Source organism: Penicillium roqueforti (genome assembly GCF_015533775.1).
Source record: "Penicillium roqueforti strain LCP96 04111 chromosome Unknown scaffold_06, whole genome shotgun sequence".
Classification (NCBI taxonomy): Eukaryota; Fungi; Ascomycota; class Eurotiomycetes; order Eurotiales; family Aspergillaceae; genus Penicillium; species Penicillium roqueforti.
Genome location: NW_024067570.1, coordinates 157,598 through 176,167, shown reverse-complemented (window position 1 = coordinate 176,167; position 18,570 = coordinate 157,598). Strand labels below are relative to the sequence as shown.

Sequence of the window (18,570 nt, the reverse complement as noted above, 5' to 3'; positions counted from 1 at the left end):
ATGCATTCTGAGGAGCTCACTGTCGCTCCATGCAGTTTGTAGACCTTCTGTGTGGCATTCCTTTCCCTTTCTTTCTCTTCTCTGACAGACAGCTCACCGGCAAACGCGCAGCTTGCCGCGTCGACGCTTTCCTTTGTATGTCTGCAGAGATGCTTCTCCTGTGTTCTGGTAGGTAGAATCTGGCTGCCTTGGTAGTACGAAGCTATATAGACAGGCTTCGGTACAGTAGCTAGTTTCGCATCTTCCATCAACACATCTTCCATCAACATCTCCTGGTTGATCACTTCTTCCCTCGTAGTCAGAACCTCTCATCAATCGCTAATCAAGTCACAAGGTACGTGAAAACAAACATTCTGTCGGATGAGACGTTCAAACATGTTTCAAGTGTTGGAGTAGAGTTTGCACAGGCGGAAGACGCAGCGCAGTGCCTGATAAGAATCCTCAGCAACAGGAGTATCAACAGGCATTCTTTATTCGTCTCAGGAAGAAAATGGGCTTCCAGTGGATACATTGATCTGGATCTAGAAGACTACCCAAGCAATGCCTTGATTCGCGAGATCCAAGGGGACCAAATAAAATCAGCTCCTGTTGAGCTTGGATTATTTTTGTGAGCAGCAACAAAACTGGCTCAAAGTGATGCCACCGTGGGACCAAGCTCTTGGTCTCTTTATTCGGTGTTTTGCATTTGCAAATCCCGATATCTTTTGTTCTCATGGCAGTGGCATGTCATAAGCAGACTGCAATGTGGGATACAGCATATCCGGAAGCCCCATATACCCATTGAGTATGTCATCGGTGCTTATGTTCCAAAGGAAGTCCGGCCATAAGTCTGTATCATCTACCTGTGCAACTTGTGTGGCGCCATAAGTTTCACCCATCAGGGAAACATCTTGCGAGATTGCGCTGTTGGCCAAAGTAGAGGGCCCGAAGCCGCCATCGGATAATCCTATAGGTATTTGGGCTGTATCTTCAGAAGGCACCAGGTGATACTTTTGCTCGAACCATTCAAGGATATGCCACAGCCATGCCTCGTAGAAGTACTTAGAGTGCTGTTTCCCATCTACAGCCACTCTGTCCTTGCTGAGCCATTGGATTAGTTGTAACACAGTCCGCAAAATGTGTGGCATGTTCAAATCCGAGCAAAGGGCACGAACATGTGGACTGCGTGGGGCGTATTTTGCCCCCATGATGGCCAGTTTGCAGCCTAGAACCAAGTTAAAGCCCGATTGCAGCCATTGGATATGACTGATCAGCCGATGAGTATTCGGAGCCAATGTGAAAAAGTAATCAAAGAATTTCTTTGCTTCGGTCATGCCGCGGTTGAGAAATTCGACCTGGAAAGGTGATAAGTCTAACGGTTGGTGGCCACTTTTGAGGTGTGGTGGTAGCCCTGGGTCTGCATGGGAGCGAGGCGCGGGCGAAGCCGAATAGTTGGCTGTTTCATGTTTTTCAAATAAGCAAGCCTGGCATAGAAACAATTGAAGAGTGTGTAGTTGAAATTGAAAGAGGGCTAAACCGTGGGCCGTGAGTTAGCAATAGTTTCAGCGTAATCAATCAAACTCACAAGCGGTGTCACTTACAATTTTCCGAAGGCGTTGCCGGCAAGGTCGTTCTGTATTCGTTGATTTCGATTTGGAATGCATGCATATCAACCTCTCGTACTGGATTCGCAGTAGTGGCCACAGCGTCATCGATCCGTTCAAAGATTTGTTGTAATTTTACTAATTGTACTAAGCAGCGATCACTGGCAATCTCAGCATTGGATAGTAATCCAAGTGCATGCTTTTCAACATAGGACAGCCGAGTCATCATGCGATCCTTTTGCAACATTGTCGAGTGACTGCAGACACCCATACCTAGTCAGTAATATGAGGGGGATATGAGCATTGTTACTGACCATGAGGATAGCATGTAACATCCAATCAAAGCTCGTCTTCTCTCGTTCACCGAATGTCTACTACTGTTTTCATCTGAAGAGACCTTGCTCATAGCCATCCGTGAATAGTATGAATGGATTTCCGACAACCGGTCAAGCCGCAAATCACCGACGATACTCCAAGCAAGATTAATGTAGCTGCAAAATCTTTCATGCTGGGACTGATGCTGCAACCTGGGATATTGAGGCTTTGAGTCAGTAGTGTCATCTTCAATAAAACCACTTTGGATTAGACTCACCATGCCAAAGCCACAAGAAGCCCCAGCAATAAATCCATAGATGGATTATGGGCGAAGATCATCTGATCAGCAACTGCTTTTTGAAATGTCTCTTCCAATATCTGCTGGGAGGCTGCATTCTTGTATGATGAGACCTTGAGGATAGCCAGCAAGAGAAGCGGTTTCTCTGCTCGCAGCTGCGCAAGCGTCACTTCCGGTGCGATATAGATAAAAGGGAAAAATGGCATCAAGGTTTCTCGAAAAGATTCAAGAATCGTGACAGCATCATCAAATCTCACGATCCCGCGATCAATAACATCTCGGGGTTTATCCGGGATGGAATGAGGTTCTGGGTCAGGCAGGACTAAAGGAACATCAGCCTGGTGTTTAGTGTGCTGATTATTGACGACTTGAGCTAAGAGCTGATCCACTTTGGCTTCGAGAGCCTCGACTCGTCTGATTTTTTAAGCTTCCGTCAGCTTGGATTCACAGTCACGAATCAAATGGGATTTGGGAGCCTTACGTCCCCTTCTTAGCGGGGTTGTAACGAGGTCGAGCGGGCCGAAAATAGCACTCTTTACCAAGGCGGCGACATCTGAGCTCTTATATTAGCATATGGTTATAGTTGAGAATAAACATGATGTTCGAGTTCCACTACTTGCCGATCACAGATAGAGGAATCCGAAGTTCGGATACATCTGATTTTGCCACGAGCACAATTTTGACATGTTTTGATGTGTCCTGACATAGATTCCATGTTCCAAATTGGTATAGTCACGGTGAAAGGAGCATCAGGACGAGGCGAGTTGAAGAGGATAAGGATAAGGACACGGACAAGGACACGGACACGGACAAGGATACGGTCGAAGGGCAAAAGTCTTGGCATCGGTGGCCCGCCAGGCAACGGCTTTACTAGGGATCCACTACATCGTATCAATCTTGATGGCAAGTTGATTATTGGTTTGACTATGAATTCGAAGGATTTGGGAGTGAGATTATCTCAAGTTGAAGTTTTAAAATACCCACACAGCCTCGTAATGATCATTAACTATGGATAGGCAGCGTCAAACACCTTTGGGTCTGCACATAAATAGTGCCGAATCTAGCATGGATTTGCTGATATCAATTTAACCACAGCACTCATTCTCTTCAAAGTGATTTGATCTACTATATTTCCCAAGCCTCTTTACTATTGCGTGATCATGTCCAATTCGGATAATTGCACTTTGCAGACATGTCCTTTAGATGATGCTTATATCCAGTATCAGCCTAACGTGGCCGGGAACATCTTCTATCTCGCTCTTTTCGCAATCATACTCATTGGACAGATCGGTACGGGTATCGTATTTCGATCTTGGACTTTCATGGTGCCAATGGTCGCGGGCCTTATATTGGAGGTCATAGGATATCTGGGCCGAATTCTCTTACATGATAACCCTTTCAACTTCGATGATTTCTTGATGTGGGTTACTGAGCCTACCACATAATTGAATGTATGCTGACCGAGGCGTGATACATTAGGTATCTGATATGTCTCACCATTGCCCCGGCATTCTTCACGGCTGGAATCTATCTATGCCTCGGCCGTATTGTTACAGTTTACGGCGAAGAGTTCTCACGCTTAAAACCAAGATCCTATACCTACTTGTTCGTGACTTGCGATCTGATTTCTCTGATCTTGCAAGCGGCCGGTGGAGCCATCACTTCAATTGCCGAAGTACAGTCACTTCGCGATACTGGTGTCAACATCATGATCGCTGGACTGGTCTTTCAAGTTGTATCACTAGTATTGTTCTCTATTCTAGCCATTGAGTATGGAGTTCGGGTTTTAAGAGGGAGACGCCTGCATTCCCCTACTCAAGAACGACCGACAAACTGGATGAGGAGATCGTTCTTGCTTGGTAAGTAAACCACCTCGATCTTTTCTATGGGCATTCCACTGACTCGAGTTTCATTATCAGGTTTAACAACTGCCGTTCTAACTATATTGATCCGATCTTCATTCCGAGTGGCCGAGCTCCAGGGTGGATTCCAGAGTAAATTGGCCAACGACGAAATAGCCTTGATGATTCTCGAAGGCGCTATGATTTCAATTGCGTGCATTTGCTTGACCGGTCTACATCCCGCTTTGCTTGTGGGTAAGAACTGGGGGACGCCTAAAGCAATTGCACGAGACTTGGAAATGGAGGATAAATAAGCCACAAAAACAAGAGGGACTGACGCTGGTTATGGACCTGTTAGGTCGGCGGTTTTTCACCCGCCAAGGATAATCATGATGCATACAACAATGCTTTTTGGATATCATTTGAGGTTATGGAATAGCTATGTTAAGTCTTTGTACGGAAGTCACTGATTCGATTGAATGTAATATCTATTCCCATGTTATTCTTAGTTATAAGACTTTTCCCGACCAAGTAAGCACTCACTTTTGCCAATAACGTTCGACGACAGCGATACCTTCTAAGGTCTTTAGCTTAAAGTTTAGAGGGAGCCATCTAAGACTGCGAAAATGTTCCAGTCTGGCTCGAGTTTCCTCGCAAAGAATGGGATCGGTCTAGTATTGGTGCTCATCAGTTTGAGCCGAATTTACAGATGCAGGTGCTATAGAGGAGGTCAATTACAAAGACTAGGCTGGAAAATTCGTATTATAGGAAGCGACAAAGTCGAGGTCGTCTCGAGGCGTAGGTAACGAGGATAGGAGGATAGGAGGTGCAAGGATACCGGAGAGGAGGGAAGGCGAAGCATCTTATAGGCGCTCAAATGGACCGGGCAAAAAGGGAGGGGACTTGAATTCAGCTAAAAGGGAACCATTTTCGGCGTCATTTTAGTCGCCAGTAGAAACGAGTGTAAAAGCCGTCTAAGTCGAGCGTCAATATCAGGACCGGAGGATGACTAAAATTACTGGGCGGGTGCATAATAGTGGTGTTATAGGGCAGCGGTCAAGGGGCGGCTAGACGTCCCAAAGTTACGGGTGGAAAGGCAGCCGTTTCTGGCCTCAAAAGCGGTCATTTTCGGCGTCAATCCCACAGGTCCTCATATTCTAGTTGTAAATATAGGCTCTTCGCCTTGTTCTGGCCACCCGAGTCCCTGGGCTTTGCCTTTACATGAATACTGCAATCGTCTAGGCGAATCATAGAAGAAGCAACTGCCTGACACACGGCATGCAGGCCACAAAATACCATCGTCTTCTGGCAGCAAGGCATGGAATGATAAGAAAGTATACATCGTATAACCTGGAGTACTAGAGATAGAACATGATTACCAAACTGTCTTTATTTCGACTCCCCGGTACTGGTATGATTCTCTGCCATCTCTAATCTATCTCAGCTTGCTGCTTAGCAATCTTGGAGAACCCTGTGATTGTGTGTTGAGTTGAATTGAAACTTATCGCTTACCCAACCCCCTGAAATAAAACAACGCAATCACAAAGGAGATACAAATCATGCCAAAATTCATCCATTGGACCGCTCGCGGTCCTTGCAGTACTTTGTGATTCCAGTCTGAACGGCTGTTGCAATAGCCCAAATCTCGACCCAGGTTATTTGCTGTTTTCAATAACCCAGCACCAAGCGCCTGCTCCTCTGGGGGCAGTGCCTCAGCTACTAGTAGGCTTATCTCTGGCCGGATAATCTCAACGCTTGAGCATGTGGGTATTCGTAGTCTGGAAGAATGGCCCCTAGTTGTCTGGCTATTAGCTAGACCTAGATAGATAGATGCCACTTGTGGAATATATGAGTACATAGCCAGTGCAATGTTTTACGAGGCACTTGCACTTGGTACTTGTATACCATCCACGAGAGGCGGTATGTCTGGTCCGACTGACTCAGGCGATTCGGCCTCAAAAGCCACAAAAGTATCGATGTGAAGTAATTATGAATAGGGAAAATGGTGGCCTCCTTCTTTTGCTATCACGTCAAGTGAACTAGCCAATCACACCATCGGACAACGAATGCCATTGAGCTTCTGGGCAGCCACTGGGGCACTGCCTCCTATCCTCACCATTCAAGATGACAATTCAACCGACTATGAACGCCCCGAGCCATGATATTCAACTGCGTGGCCTAAGTGATAATAGTGTGGCGGTCGATGACAGCAAAGCGAGTGGCATGGAAGGCGGGGAAGGCAATGATACAAGCCTACACGAAGAGAATCCTACGGATTCTGAAATCACTAAAGAATATCCCACTGGCCTGAAGTTCTGGCTCATTATTCTCACCATGGCCGCCTTGATTATCCTAGGTGGGCTTGACACCAATATTGTTGCTACCGCTGTGCCCAGGTGCGAAGTTGAAAGGCGAAGGTTCCAATATTCCATAAGCTAATCGCATTTTGATTTCTAGTATTACCGATGAGTTCCACACCATGGCTGACGTTGGCTGGTACTCATCGGGATTTAGACTCTTACAAGTATGAGGTTTAGACAGAAAATAGTCAAACTCGATTTGCTGAGCAACCTGCTCTTCATTCCAGCGCTGACCAGCCTTTTCATTGCATTTTCTTAAGACTACTCAGATACGCGAAACATTGCCTCAGCGATGGAGGCTCATTCCCCATAGTATCAGAACCATCAAACGACGCTTCCACGACTGGAGAATACTCCACAACCCACTCCCCATTTTTGAACCCTTGTCTTAGAAATACTGTGCTATCATAGGTTGATAACAAACCATACCTCAGTTGAAGATCCAACATATATCCGATGAGTTGCGCAAATAATTTGGCTTTGCGCTGGGCTGTCGGGTACTTTTTGAACTTGTGCTCATTCACCCAGGGGTATTTCAACTCCCACATAGCCTGGATCTGGTCAATGTCGACTGGGTCGGTTGAAATAAGTGCCACATCGGGCGTGAGGGTATATCCGGAATAGACACTAGCAATATTGGCTGATTTGGAATCTCCAAATTTCACTGCGATGTTTTGAGCATTCAACACTGATCCAACAACCTGGCCCACAGATTGCTGGAATCGCCCTTGAAGCCCGTGCTCATCGCCAATGGCAACAAATTCCGTATCAACCCGTCTACTCTGGAGGCTCCATCCTAGCAAGCTCGGGGACCAGTCTTGGTTATTCTCAAATTGCTTCACATCTTGGAAGAAGTTTGGCCAGTTGTGTAAGGTCCCGAGGAATCTTCCCTCATGCAATGCGCTTGACGTGGTGTGATAAGGGCTAATATCTAGCGGTGGCAGGGGCTTTCGTAGAAGGGTACGGCCTGTTATCATTGCCGGCATTTTGAATTGAGCCAATGAATCATTCGTTAGTACGGACCATACACCTGGAATGTAGAGTCTAGAGCCTATATTATAGACGATAACATACTGGAAAGTGTATAGTGCAGGAAAAAAGAAAGAAGAGTGGTGATAATGTGTGGGTGAAACACAGTGGAGTGGGCAGAGGATGTTGTCTGTAACAATGAGGGACTTGTTGTTGTTGATGTCGAGAGCTGACTGTGGATACTGATGCTGTGTTTTGCACAATGTATAAGCTTGTAAGTCGTTCGATGGAGACATTCAGAGGAGATTTGGAACGCGACAGAGAACACCTTTGAAGTCGTTTTTGGTTTAGAAAACACCTATCAAGGGCCTGATGACGAACGGAGATTATCAAATGAGTACAGAGTGCAACTGTGAGACGTGAAGACAGTACACGACGTAGAAGATGAGCGAGATGAAAAGGTAAACAAAAGGTACAAAAGCTAAATAGGCAGGCACCGACTTCCAGCGCTCAGCCTCGACGGCGGCCATTGTTGAATAGCCTCTCTGTCGAGCCCACAATGGCGGAATTGCCGCCAAAAGCAGTGGCCAAGCTACACAGATCATGAATAGTGCATTCAATGTAAAATTCAATTGTATTAGACTCAACAGTACCCCCTATTCTAGAGCACAGTAACGACATTTTCGAAATCGGAGTTATGGTCCACAATCCACTAGAAAAGCCAACAAAAAAGCTCATATGCATGGCACAAAAATATCGATACTTGTTTAAGCGCACCACCTCGGAACACAGGCTCCGTCTTCATTGATCCCAGTATACTCTCAACAAGCTTCCTATACTATAGCTTTGCATCTCTCCTTGGCCTCACCAATCCAAGCGCCGACATTTGACGCTTATCCATTAAAGTGGCCTTTTACCGAAGAGTACTGTTGGATTTCACACACTCTGTAACTTAACTTCTTCAACAACTCAATCCATATCTCACATTGCACCATGCACTTTGACGTCCACCAAGTAGACCTCTCCTAACAAGTACTTCGGGTCTATATCCAATGCTATCTAGAAAGCATTGAAGAGTACTAACAGAGAGAGAGAAGCCACGTGACTCCCAGTCACTAACCTGTTCCCATTCTCAAACATGAGTTTGTTACAAATGCCCACCTTACGGGAATAGCTCAAGTAGTTCATGCAGGGCTCAGTGAGGATTTGATTTAATCAGAGAGTCGGAGTTGGACTGGTCAAGCGATTCTTCATAATTAGAACTAGCAAAATGTATCCCCATTCCTTACTTTGTCATGAGACCTTCGTCTACCATCTCCAGCCCTTTTCATCGTGATAGGTATCAATGGCAGTGATATTAAGGTACCGTTCATCTGACTTGCTGTCCGATACAAGGTCAAACTGCACAAAGAGGTAGTCATCCCATTTTGCATAACCGTCTTGAGGCCATCAGGGATGGCCATTTTGGAGAAAGGAAAAAGAATTGTATTGTTTCCTCAAAGAGAAGAAAAGAGAAGAAAAGAGAAAAAAGAGGGAAATACCAGTAAGGACATGATTAGAATAGTTGCTCGGGAGATAGTTTTCAACCCAAGTTTATAAGGAAAGAGCATATCCCACTCACTGGCTTGGTACTTACTCGAAAGTGGCAACCGCGGCAGACCTCGTAGACGCATAATCAGGAATCTCAACCCTAACCCTGACCTCTCCCACTTCACCTTGAAACAAGAACCCAATATCCCTCGTTGAATCAACCAGCTCCACCTCCCTCCGCACAAACCGGCTCTTATCAAGACCATTGTCCGTTTTCTCAAGCTCAGAGCCAATATCAAGGGGAAGTTCATCCTCACTATCCTCATTCCATTCAACAACGGCCTCATCGCCAACTTGTTTCTCTACAGGATCCCACTCGTCCGTCTCCCAGACCAGCCGAAACCCAAACGCCGGTAGCCCGAAGAGCCGCGACACAAGCGCCTTGACCTGGTACGTATCAAACGAGCCAGGAATCTCCTTGACTTGACTCTTGGATTCGTCATTTCCAGTTGGCAGACGGAAAGCCATCTTGACCAGTCGCGCTGCTACAGACCGCGGATGGATGACTCTGGCGCCTGAAGAATTCGACAAAACCGCTCTTGTGATAGTCGGCTCGACGTATAGCTCGCACAGCTCACTGTACCGCGGGTGTGTGGCGAGAATGGCGGGTTCTTCTTCCTCGGTTGTGGCGGAGAGTTCTTTGCCGATGAGGGATAGGTAGTACATCTCTGCATTGGAGCGGTCTTGGGGAGAGATGGTGCTGTAGTTCAGGGTGGTGAGGGAGGGTGGGAACCGAGATAGGGTTAGCATAAAAGCTTCGTCGACGGTCATTGGTTTGGAGTCGTCAGTGACAGATGGTGGGAGGGGTGGTTGGTCGAAGAGGGGATTGGCAGTGATTCGGAGGGTGGTTAGACCTGGGAAGACAGTAGGGAGTTTGTTGAGGATGGTCCAAGAGGTGATATCATTGCGGGATAGATCGAGAGAGCGGAGAGTCGGCGGGAATTGGAAGTCTAGGTTTGTATCTGTGGTGTTTTGGTTGACGGTGCTGATACCGTTTCCACGGAGGGAGAGGTGCTCCAATTTTGGAAGTGCAGCGAGGTGTCGAAGAGCTGATATTGAGGTGATTTCATTGTGCTCGAGGGTTAATGTTGTGATAGTGCTAGGGAGTGGACACGTTATCTCAGAGAGCTGGTTCGCAGATGCCGTGAGAGACGTCAAGTCAGGGAATCGATATGCAATGGCAGTGATCTATGTCCGAAGTCAGCTTTACTCAATAGTATCTGTGGTGGACAGGGCACATACTTCATCCCAGCTAAGCAGAGTTTGTTCTAAATGTAGCTCAGTAATCCCCTTGAAGATCAGGTCTTCCTCCAACGCTTGAAATCGGTTTCCGCTATTCTCCAATCAGATCAACTATTAAGAATTTGGCCAGATTTGAGACTTACTTCAACCTCAGCCGTTTCAGGTGCTTAAGCTGATCGCAGATATCCCAAACATCGCGCCACCGACTCAATAAGCTTCGACTAAGATCAAGTTCGGTGATCTTAGGACAGGTTTCTCCAATCTTTTGTGCTGCCTCATTATGTGAGACTTGGGCTTGATTGTAGGATGCAAGGACTCCAACAACCCGTAGGCCATCAAGCAAGACAATGCGTAACTCTTGGAGCTCAGCGAGCTGTTTCCGAATTTTGTCGAAGCCAACTTCTTCAACAACCTTGCCGCTAATCTCAATTGCCTTGCCTTGAATTGCTGATCCACTAGCCAAATCATTGTGGGAAAGGCCATGCTCGGTCTCCGAAGCATACTTCTCCCGCAGCGCTTCTAGAAAGCTCAGAGGCTGGTCTGAAGGCCTGGAGGGGCGAACAAAAGACCCCGCCGTGGGATGTTTACTTTTGCCTGGAGTCACGTTAGCAATAATGCAATACAAAAGTGAGATATTCATACATGAGAAGTACCTGACGCCTTTATGCTCTCCTGAATGCTTGCCTCGACTTGCGTCGTCCCATTCAACACCTAACCAGTCGCCGGTGGTCCCTTGAACAGTACCCACATAGCGAATAGTACTTAAGTGACCATCAAATGAACGACGTTGACCTACAAGTGAGACAGTCATAGCTCAAGGCAGACCTAACAGTTCATTTGTTCATGTTTTGGTGAGCGCTACTTCGTACTGTGATCCATGCCCAAACAGCCAGCTTATGTAATCAACAGCATTTCACATGGCCAGACCAGGCTCAACTTGGATTAATAGTTGAAGATCAGGCGCATTTCATGTAATACTAGATAATACACTGCATATATAGTAGGTCAAGCCTAGATGCAGCTAGCAAACTCTTTTTGTAAGCTTTTTAACAAGAAAAAGCCGATAAAGAGTCATATTGTAGCATGTAGAAGAAGGCGGTGTCTCTATCAAGAAGGCGGTATATAAAAAGAATTTCCGGTAGAAAGGTGGGTCGCTGTAGTTACCGCCCGCGCAAAACACCTAGAGATAGTGAGCTTCACCCACTTTCTTTTCTCCAACCTACCGCATCAAGATGGATTACCAGGTACGTACACGCTGACTTAGCCCGCGCGGCTTCATCTCTTTCATCAAGAAAGAGCTTATCGCTGACACATCCCGCAGAACAGAGCTGGTTCCAAGTTCGGCGGCGGCGGCGTCGCCTCCCAATCTGCCACCAACGCCGACCGACGTGAGCGACTTCGCAGAATCGCCATGGAGACTATGGATATCGAGAAAGATCCCTACATCTTCAAGAACAACGTGGGCACTTTCGAATGCCGTCTCTGCCTGACAGTCCACCAGAACGACGGCTCCTACCTCGCCCACACCCAGGGCCGCAAGCACCAGACCAATCTGGAGCGACGCGCTGCCCGCGAGGACCGGGAAGGCAAAAAGGATCAATCCACCTTGCCTGGTGTCGCCGGTGTTCAGGTCAAGAAGCAGCTGATCAAGATCGGCCGACCTGGTTACAAGATCACCAAGATCCGCGACCCATTGACTCGCCAGAACGGAATGTTGTTCCAGCTGCAGTTCCAGGAGATCACTCCGGGCGTCAAGCCCCGTGTGCGCTTCATGTCGGCCTTTGAGCAGCAGGTCGAGACTCCCGACAAGAACTACCAGTACCTGGTGGTTGCCGCCGAACCCTACCAGAACAGTGCGTTCAAGATCCAGGCGAAGGAGATCGATCGCCGCGACGAGAACTACTGGACCTGGTTCGACGAGGACAGCAAGGAGTTCTGGATCCAGATCCTGTTCAAGACTGAGCGTGAGGAGATCTTCAGCGGTGTTCCTGGTCTCGCGCCCTCCCAGACCTGAAATTGTTTTTTTTTCGATATCCTCTTTGCGCATTTTTTTTATCTTTATCTTTATCTTTAACCATGCGCGTCAATCAATCAATCAATCGATGAAAGTTCAATTAACCTGTTGCAGTCTAACTAGTTGCGTATGACTATGTAGGCGCTTCTCCAACCGAAGCAAGAATTCGAAGCCAAACGCCGAGCCGGTATCTCCCCCATAGATGCCGATTTGTAAAATATTGTGGAATCAGCCCCTTCTTATAGCGCATAGAACCTATACATAAAGCCCCATGCTGTAGTGGGGGATTCCAGTATAGGATGACTAAGCGGCCATATGAATGACTCCTAGCAACGCAGACACCTTCAGCCACGTTCTCTTCTTAGTAGTCACCCCATGGTGTTCTCCTCTCTAGCACCCTAATACTCCCAGTGACGACTCTACTCTCACACCTGTTTCGCAGGGAAGACTGTCGGTGCCCCTGCTGTCCCATTGCAGTGTCCCCTCTTCTCGCTTTCTCTTTACTCTCTCCTGCCCCAGTCCTGACTGGTAGTATTGTTATCTTGGCCCATTGATTGGCCTATTCGTCGACTATTGCTGAGTTTCTCGCTTCACAGCTTTATCTATCGTCACTGGCTGGTACCCATCGTGTTCCAAGCCTAATTCTATAGCCGCGAGGCCTATTGGTTCCTCCTCGTCGTCTTCCTCGATATCCACTTGTTGGAACTGCTGGAGGAGACCTGTTCGGCGCATGATTTTGACCACGTAGCGGGTGGTCTGCGGGTTTGATATGATCTTGTTATCGTCCATTTCCTTGATAACAACTGCCCATAGCTGCTCCCTCAGCTTTATACGCGGGATAATATATCCTGGGCATTGTTTAAGGATATGCTTCGGTGTTTGTGATCCCTCATCACAGCTGCACCGGTCTGTCTCTGCTGCCTTGATGTTGAATAAGAAATGCCGAAGCCCGATTCCAACCATGCGCGTGTCGGCCTTCCAGCTTAGAGTTATGACACCAATCAATGGAACTATCAAATTATGAAATATCCTACGATGAACATAGTACCCTCCTAATTTCTGTGTTGATATTCGCCTAACATACTTGATGTGGTCTTTTTTGTCTCTTTAGATATCCATACCTGCTGCTGGAGCTCGATCCCTCCATTCTCTACTACCTCCATGCCCTCCACCCCATATTTAATGCCGGAACAGTCCCTATCACCGTACCAAATATGATTGAGAAGAGGCTAAGACTATCAGGGATGACCATGATGTGAAAAAAGAAAGATTTGTGATTGATGTTTATTCAACGTGAAGAAAAGAGAAAATATTTATGGTAAATTCGATGTTGACGATGGCCCTCCTACCTCGCCAACACGCCTCCATGGTCCTCGCGCGGCGCGTCGCTCCAGATTCGTCTGGTGCTTTCGACCCTGGGTGTCCAGGTCAAAAAGCAACTCATCAAGATTGGCTGACCCGGATACAAAATCACCAAAACCCGCGACGAATTAGCCCGTGGAGGCGTTGACGGAAGAGTTCAAGCTAGCTTAGATGAATGGTAAATCTTCGTCCTTTTGTGGCTGTTGCGCGTACTGCCAGTTCGTTCGGCATGGCAATAAGCCCACTTGCTTTGAGAACGCGTCCAATACATGCAGAACGATGATGATGCTAATTGTAATGGTGTACGTGAGAAGAAGAGAAGAGAGGAAGATAGAAGAGCCAATACATAGTCTGCGTAGTTTCTATGATTGGAGGGAGTAGTTGCTCAGGGGGATGGTCAAGACATCTGAAGAGACATCTAAAGAGATCGGGACTAGGGGGTTTCTGTCGACTTCACATATGTATACACTATCCTTACCTTATGCTTATTATATAGTTATATAACACTGACGATGAACTCATCCTTCTCCGCAGGCTCAGTGACTAGTCATTGTCAAGTAAAGCTAAGATGAGCTTAAATGTATACTACATACTTATCTTTAGTCCAAAATTATACCGCTACTATCTTTTAAGCTAAGTTATAAGTGAAGCAAAGCGGAAAACGCAGTACTACTTGTCCCCTCTCCATGATAGAGGATTAAAAGTCGGATCAACACCAAATCGTGGCTGTAGGTATGCGGTATGCCGCCCACGGCCAGACTAGCTCGGGGGATCTAGTCTTAGGACAGGTAGCTTAATTGAATATGTTTGACGTTTGCTAGTTTACAGAAGTGGCCAGCTATATAAAGCAGGCCATCGTCTGTGATCTGGAACGACTGATGGATGGATATGATTGACCCGGTTCGCCGACTCGCAGGCTTCTGAAACCAGTCATAGCATTGGGCAACAAAGTCATTGTATACGGCTGAGGCACTAACGTCCAATGTAGTCTTCTCTGTTTTAGAGACTCAAAACGCATTCGACTGTGAACCTGCCGAGTATATGAAAAAACGGTGCATTGCAACAAGGGCAGACATAGTCAGAAAAGACAAGTGCATTTTATTTTTAGGGTAATATCCTGACTATCCTAAATCAGCTGGGTCTATCCGAAGATGTGACAAGTAGTGTCGTCTTGAAAGGGATGCAAGGCGTTAGATACATATGTATCAACAAGTGAAACCGAAGATGGGTCATAATTCGGGAAAACAACATCGCGCTGATATGCTCAATGAGAATGAGTAACGAGGTGAAAACAAAGCCGAGTTTTTTTCTGACCGACAAAAGAGTACCATTGAGAAACAAAGGATGCAAGCCCTGCATGCTTCCCTTGTCCCCGGGAATCGTTTCGATCAGTCTCGGAACACAACAAACAATAAACCTAAGTGGTTTCGAAGGCATTGAATGCCTTATAGGTGTAGCCGATGAATGGCAAACTCATCTCGGCTTCCTGTGAATCCGGCATGGCACGGGCCTGGGCGCGGTGGATCGCGCTAGTGTCCTCCTGAGGAATCTCATCAATCGGGAAGTACGACACATCAATGTTCGAGCTGAGACGCGGCTCGAAGGGAGCACGGATGCTGCGCAGTTGATCCCAAACAACACCCCTGAAGAATGGGTGGCTTTTGATCTGTGTCGCGCCTCCGTGCTGACCACCTTCGCTGCCAATACGGTGATCCGGGTCACACAAGAAACTAGACAATTCAGTTAGCGGTTGATCCTATTGAATTTGGATGCATAGATAAGAGCTCACCTTCGGATCAGCGCCTCGGAGTCACGGCCAAGAACCAGTTCATCGGGGAAGTACAAGCACTCTCTCCAGTTCACGATTTTCCGGTAAGTGTCATTTGTGTCTTCAGCACAGAACGGAGGCCAGCCCACGAGACATTCAAACATGATGGCACCAACAGACCACCAATCGCAGAGATAAGTGTAGCCTTGGCCGTTGAAAATCTCAGGAGCAATATAATCAGGAGTTCCGACAGTCGAATAGGCCATGGCACGACGTGACTTTCGCCAGGTGTTGATCTGACCACGGTTGGACACTGTCAGGTTGATGGCATCATTGAAGTATCCAGAGTTGCGGTTCCGATCCTTGGAGGTAGAGTTCTTGAGGAGGTTTTGGTAGTAAGCGTTGTCATGAGTCTTCTTGCCTCCGGTTGACAGACCGAAGTCAGTAAGCTTGACGTGTCCACCGCGATCAAGCAAGATGTTGTCAGGTTTGATATCACTGCCAAAGAAACATTCATTAGTATGGATTGTCTTGTATGTTGGCGTGTGCACTTGATTCTTCATCGGAGAGAGAGAGAGAAAAATGCATATTGCCAATGTCCAACTCGCGACCAAAAGGCACTTACCGATGGAGGAAACCAAGCTTGTGTACGGCTTCAATTGCCATCACGACCTCGGCCATGTAGAACCGTGTAATGTCCTCAGAGAAGATCTCGTACTTGATCAACATGGTCATCAAATCACCACCAGGCAAAAACTCCATCAGTAGGTAAAGGTACGCAGCATCCTGGAACGATGCGTGAAGCTTCACAAGCCAAGGGTTGTCCTTTGAATCAGCCAGAATATCACGCTCGGCACGGACGTGGGCTAATTGATCCTTCTTGAACATTTCGGTCTTGATCAACGACTTGAGGGCGTAAATCTTGCCATCAGTCTTGCGCTGCACCAGCTTGACCTCACCGAAAGCACCCTTTCCGATAATCTTGATGGTCTGGAAGTTTGCCGGTGTCTCCTTTGTGCGCAGGAACCGAAGGAAATCGGACTCTCGCTTGGAAATCACGTCGGCATCCTGTCGCTTCTTTTCGATGGGGATATTGGGGTCACGGAGGGTTTTATCGAGTTCCGCCGATCTATAGGGGCGAACATCATAGATATAAGTCACAACTCGGAAACAATATTTCAAGGATTCCATTGGGGACATGGATACTTACCGCATGTTACGGTCACGGGCCCGTTCAATATTCTCGTGGAAGAACACAGTCACCAACTCCTTTGCTGCCTTGCCTCGCTTGTGGGCGTTCTCGGAGTACCGATCGGGGAAGCGTTGCAACTCTTCGCTCTCGGGGGGTGGGCGAGGGCTGCGAGGCACCGGGGGGATCAGGTGTGATGCTTGGGCCTGTGTTTGAGCCGGGGAGCCACCAGCGGTGCGGGGCCGCTGGGCTGGGGAACCAGCCCGATTATTGAAAAACCCTGCACGGTTTGAGTTAAGATCCTGATTAGAGAATTGCTGGATCAGACCGTTGGTGCCGTCAGGGTAGCCCGGGCGCGCTTGGTAGGCGGGCTGGGGAGATTGCAACGCTTGCTGTTGCGCGTACTGCTGTTGCTGTTGCTGCTGTTGCTGGGCATACTGCGGCTGTACCTGTTGGGGTGGGTAATTGTTGGGCAGGAAATAACCCGGGGCGTAAGCGGGATTGGAGGGGTCGACGTATTCCTGGGCCCCCTGAGTCTGATAGATGGGCTGGGGGAAGGCGGAGGGGGTAGTGGGATAGGCGCGGTTGTTGGCATTGTAGTTACGGTCATAGCCGTAATTCATATTGTTGCGGTTGTTATTGTTGGGATCCATCTTGACTCGAACTCCCAAGGGACTTTTCAAGGGTGATGGGGGAGAAGAAAGTTGAGAGGAAGGGAGTTGAGGACGAGGGCGGGGAGTTTAAAGAAGCGGTGGCTCAGGTGCTCAGGAGGCAATCTAGCCCCAGCGTAACTGGTTGACTTGTTGTTTACATGTTACATCTTTCTACCACACGATTACCTGAAACAGCTGTGTTCGAAATGTCTTTGATACTTTTCTTTTCATCTAATGATTTACCAGAAGCAGGCGAAATAGTCTGAGGGAGGGAATTACCAGTGTGCCCAATAAGCTGATATCGATGTTTTGAAAGAGGACAATATGTTTTACATGCATACTTTGCACGTAGCACCTATGTTGTAGTAAACAACGGCTCTCCGGGAGAAGCCCTGGAATATCCCGAGGTCACTGGCATCCAGGGCGTTGTGTATATTGTACAGCTTTTTTCGCAACTTCTTGGTTTTCTCTTTCCAATTTGGGAACTCAGCTCTTGCCGCTTTTGGAGGAGCCCCTGGATGTATTACATAAGCACGACACGTGATCTTGGCCTAAAATAACTTCTGCCCCGCATACGAACCGAACTCAGAAAGAAACGGATCCTGGCCATTCCTTTCACTGCACAACGAGAACTTACCTATTAACTACGAGAAATAGAACGACGGAAAGGAGTGTCTTCTATTATTTCAACAAAGCATATAGCCGACAGAACCTATATCTCATGGACACCATCGAATCGGACGTCCTTATACCGTGCTATATACTAAACCCATTCGGTGGTGTCCTTGAGATTCTATGCTTCGTTGACTTTATAGAAGATACCTGCAAGCATACTTGATAGGTAATCTCTCGTTGTGGGGTCAAGGGAATGGTCAGGATCCGTTTCTGGTACCGGGGATCGCAGCCAAGTATATCCCCCATCTCGGGATCTTGGCTACGTAGGCCGTTATAGGTTCAGGGGATCATCAGGAATCTTGCGCGTGGTCGATCCTAGTATGATATCTCTGGACGGCTCGGCCGGTGCCCACATCCATCAGCTGTTCTGGACGTAGCGTGGTCATTTCATCTCGATATCACGTGAAGTTTTGTTTTACATCCCAGGAGGTAAAGGAACTAACTACAGAAAAGCAAAATTCCGAGTGACAGACATTAATCGGTCAATATGTACACAAGACAGATGGAATCATATCATTATAATCCCACATGTTCGGGGCGGAAGAAAAGGCCAAAACGCCGTAGTGCTTTGCGCGCTCACTGCCCAGTCCCCTAAACCCCCAATAGAAACAAAAAGAAAGAAATGGTGAACAGGCAGAGAATTGAGATCGTATCATCGGAACAGAAGAAAACATAACGCCTGACCATGATGCTTTTGTTTTGTCGACCGCA

At 47.4% G+C, this 18,570-nt stretch overlaps 7 protein-coding genes across 7 annotated transcripts; 3 read left to right on the top strand and 4 right to left on the bottom strand.

Annotated features, from left to right (window-relative positions):
• Nucleotides 1–710: 710 nt before the first annotated feature.
• LCP9604111_3591 (Zn(II)2Cys6 transcription factor domain-containing protein) lies at nucleotides 711–3,040 on the bottom strand (the record flags this gene model as incomplete). The annotated part of the gene is made up of 6 exons (XM_039071196.1): nucleotides 711–1,510; nucleotides 1,581–1,840; nucleotides 1,898–2,110; nucleotides 2,176–2,610; nucleotides 2,678–2,749; nucleotides 2,817–3,040. 6 exons carry the CDS (start codon nucleotides 3,038–3,040, stop codon nucleotides 711–713), a joined length of 2,004 nt encoding a protein of 667 aa, XP_038930254.1.
• Nucleotides 3,041–3,356: 316 nt separating this feature from the next.
• Nucleotides 3,357–4,351, top strand: LCP9604111_3590 (RTA1 domain-containing protein; the record flags this gene model as incomplete). The annotated part of the gene is made up of 3 exons (XM_039071195.1): nucleotides 3,357–3,616; nucleotides 3,676–4,055; nucleotides 4,116–4,351. 3 exons carry the CDS (start codon nucleotides 3,357–3,359, stop codon nucleotides 4,349–4,351), a joined length of 876 nt encoding a protein of 291 aa, XP_038930253.1.
• A 1,810-nt stretch (nucleotides 4,352–6,161) lies between these two features.
• LCP9604111_3589 (uncharacterized protein) lies at nucleotides 6,162–6,567 on the top strand (the record flags this gene model as incomplete). Its single annotated transcript, XM_039071193.1, has 2 exons — nucleotides 6,162–6,433; nucleotides 6,495–6,567. The coding sequence occupies 2 exons, from the start codon at nucleotides 6,162–6,164 to the stop codon at nucleotides 6,565–6,567; spliced, it is 345 nt and encodes a 114-aa protein (XP_038930252.1).
• Nucleotides 6,568–6,639: 72 nt separating this feature from the next.
• LCP9604111_3588 (uncharacterized protein) lies at nucleotides 6,640–7,383 on the bottom strand (the record flags this gene model as incomplete). The annotated part of the gene is made up of 1 exon (XM_039071192.1): nucleotides 6,640–7,383. One exon carries the CDS (start codon nucleotides 7,381–7,383, stop codon nucleotides 6,640–6,642), a length of 744 nt encoding a protein of 247 aa, XP_038930251.1.
• A 1,615-nt stretch (nucleotides 7,384–8,998) lies between these two features.
• LCP9604111_3587 (uncharacterized protein) lies at nucleotides 8,999–11,009 on the bottom strand (the record flags this gene model as incomplete). Its single annotated transcript, XM_039071191.1, has 4 exons — nucleotides 8,999–10,144; nucleotides 10,199–10,289; nucleotides 10,342–10,792; nucleotides 10,841–11,009. The coding sequence occupies 4 exons, from the start codon at nucleotides 11,007–11,009 to the stop codon at nucleotides 8,999–9,001; spliced, it is 1,857 nt and encodes a 618-aa protein (XP_038930250.1).
• A 421-nt stretch (nucleotides 11,010–11,430) lies between these two features.
• Nucleotides 11,431–12,212, top strand: LCP9604111_3586 (spliceosome assembly protein PRP11; the record flags this gene model as incomplete). The annotated part of the gene is made up of 2 exons (XM_039071190.1): nucleotides 11,431–11,442; nucleotides 11,520–12,212. The coding sequence occupies 2 exons, from the start codon at nucleotides 11,431–11,433 to the stop codon at nucleotides 12,210–12,212; spliced, it is 705 nt and encodes a 234-aa protein (XP_038930249.1).
• Nucleotides 12,213–14,991: 2,779 nt separating this feature from the next.
• On the bottom strand, nucleotides 14,992–17,184 carry LCP9604111_3585 (serine/threonine protein kinase CBK1; the record flags this gene model as incomplete). Its single annotated transcript, XM_039071189.1, has 4 exons — nucleotides 14,992–15,304; nucleotides 15,364–15,840; nucleotides 15,968–16,471; nucleotides 16,553–17,184. The coding sequence occupies 4 exons, from the start codon at nucleotides 17,182–17,184 to the stop codon at nucleotides 14,992–14,994; spliced, it is 1,926 nt and encodes a 641-aa protein (XP_038930248.1).
• Nucleotides 17,185–18,570: the final 1,386 nt, after the last annotated feature.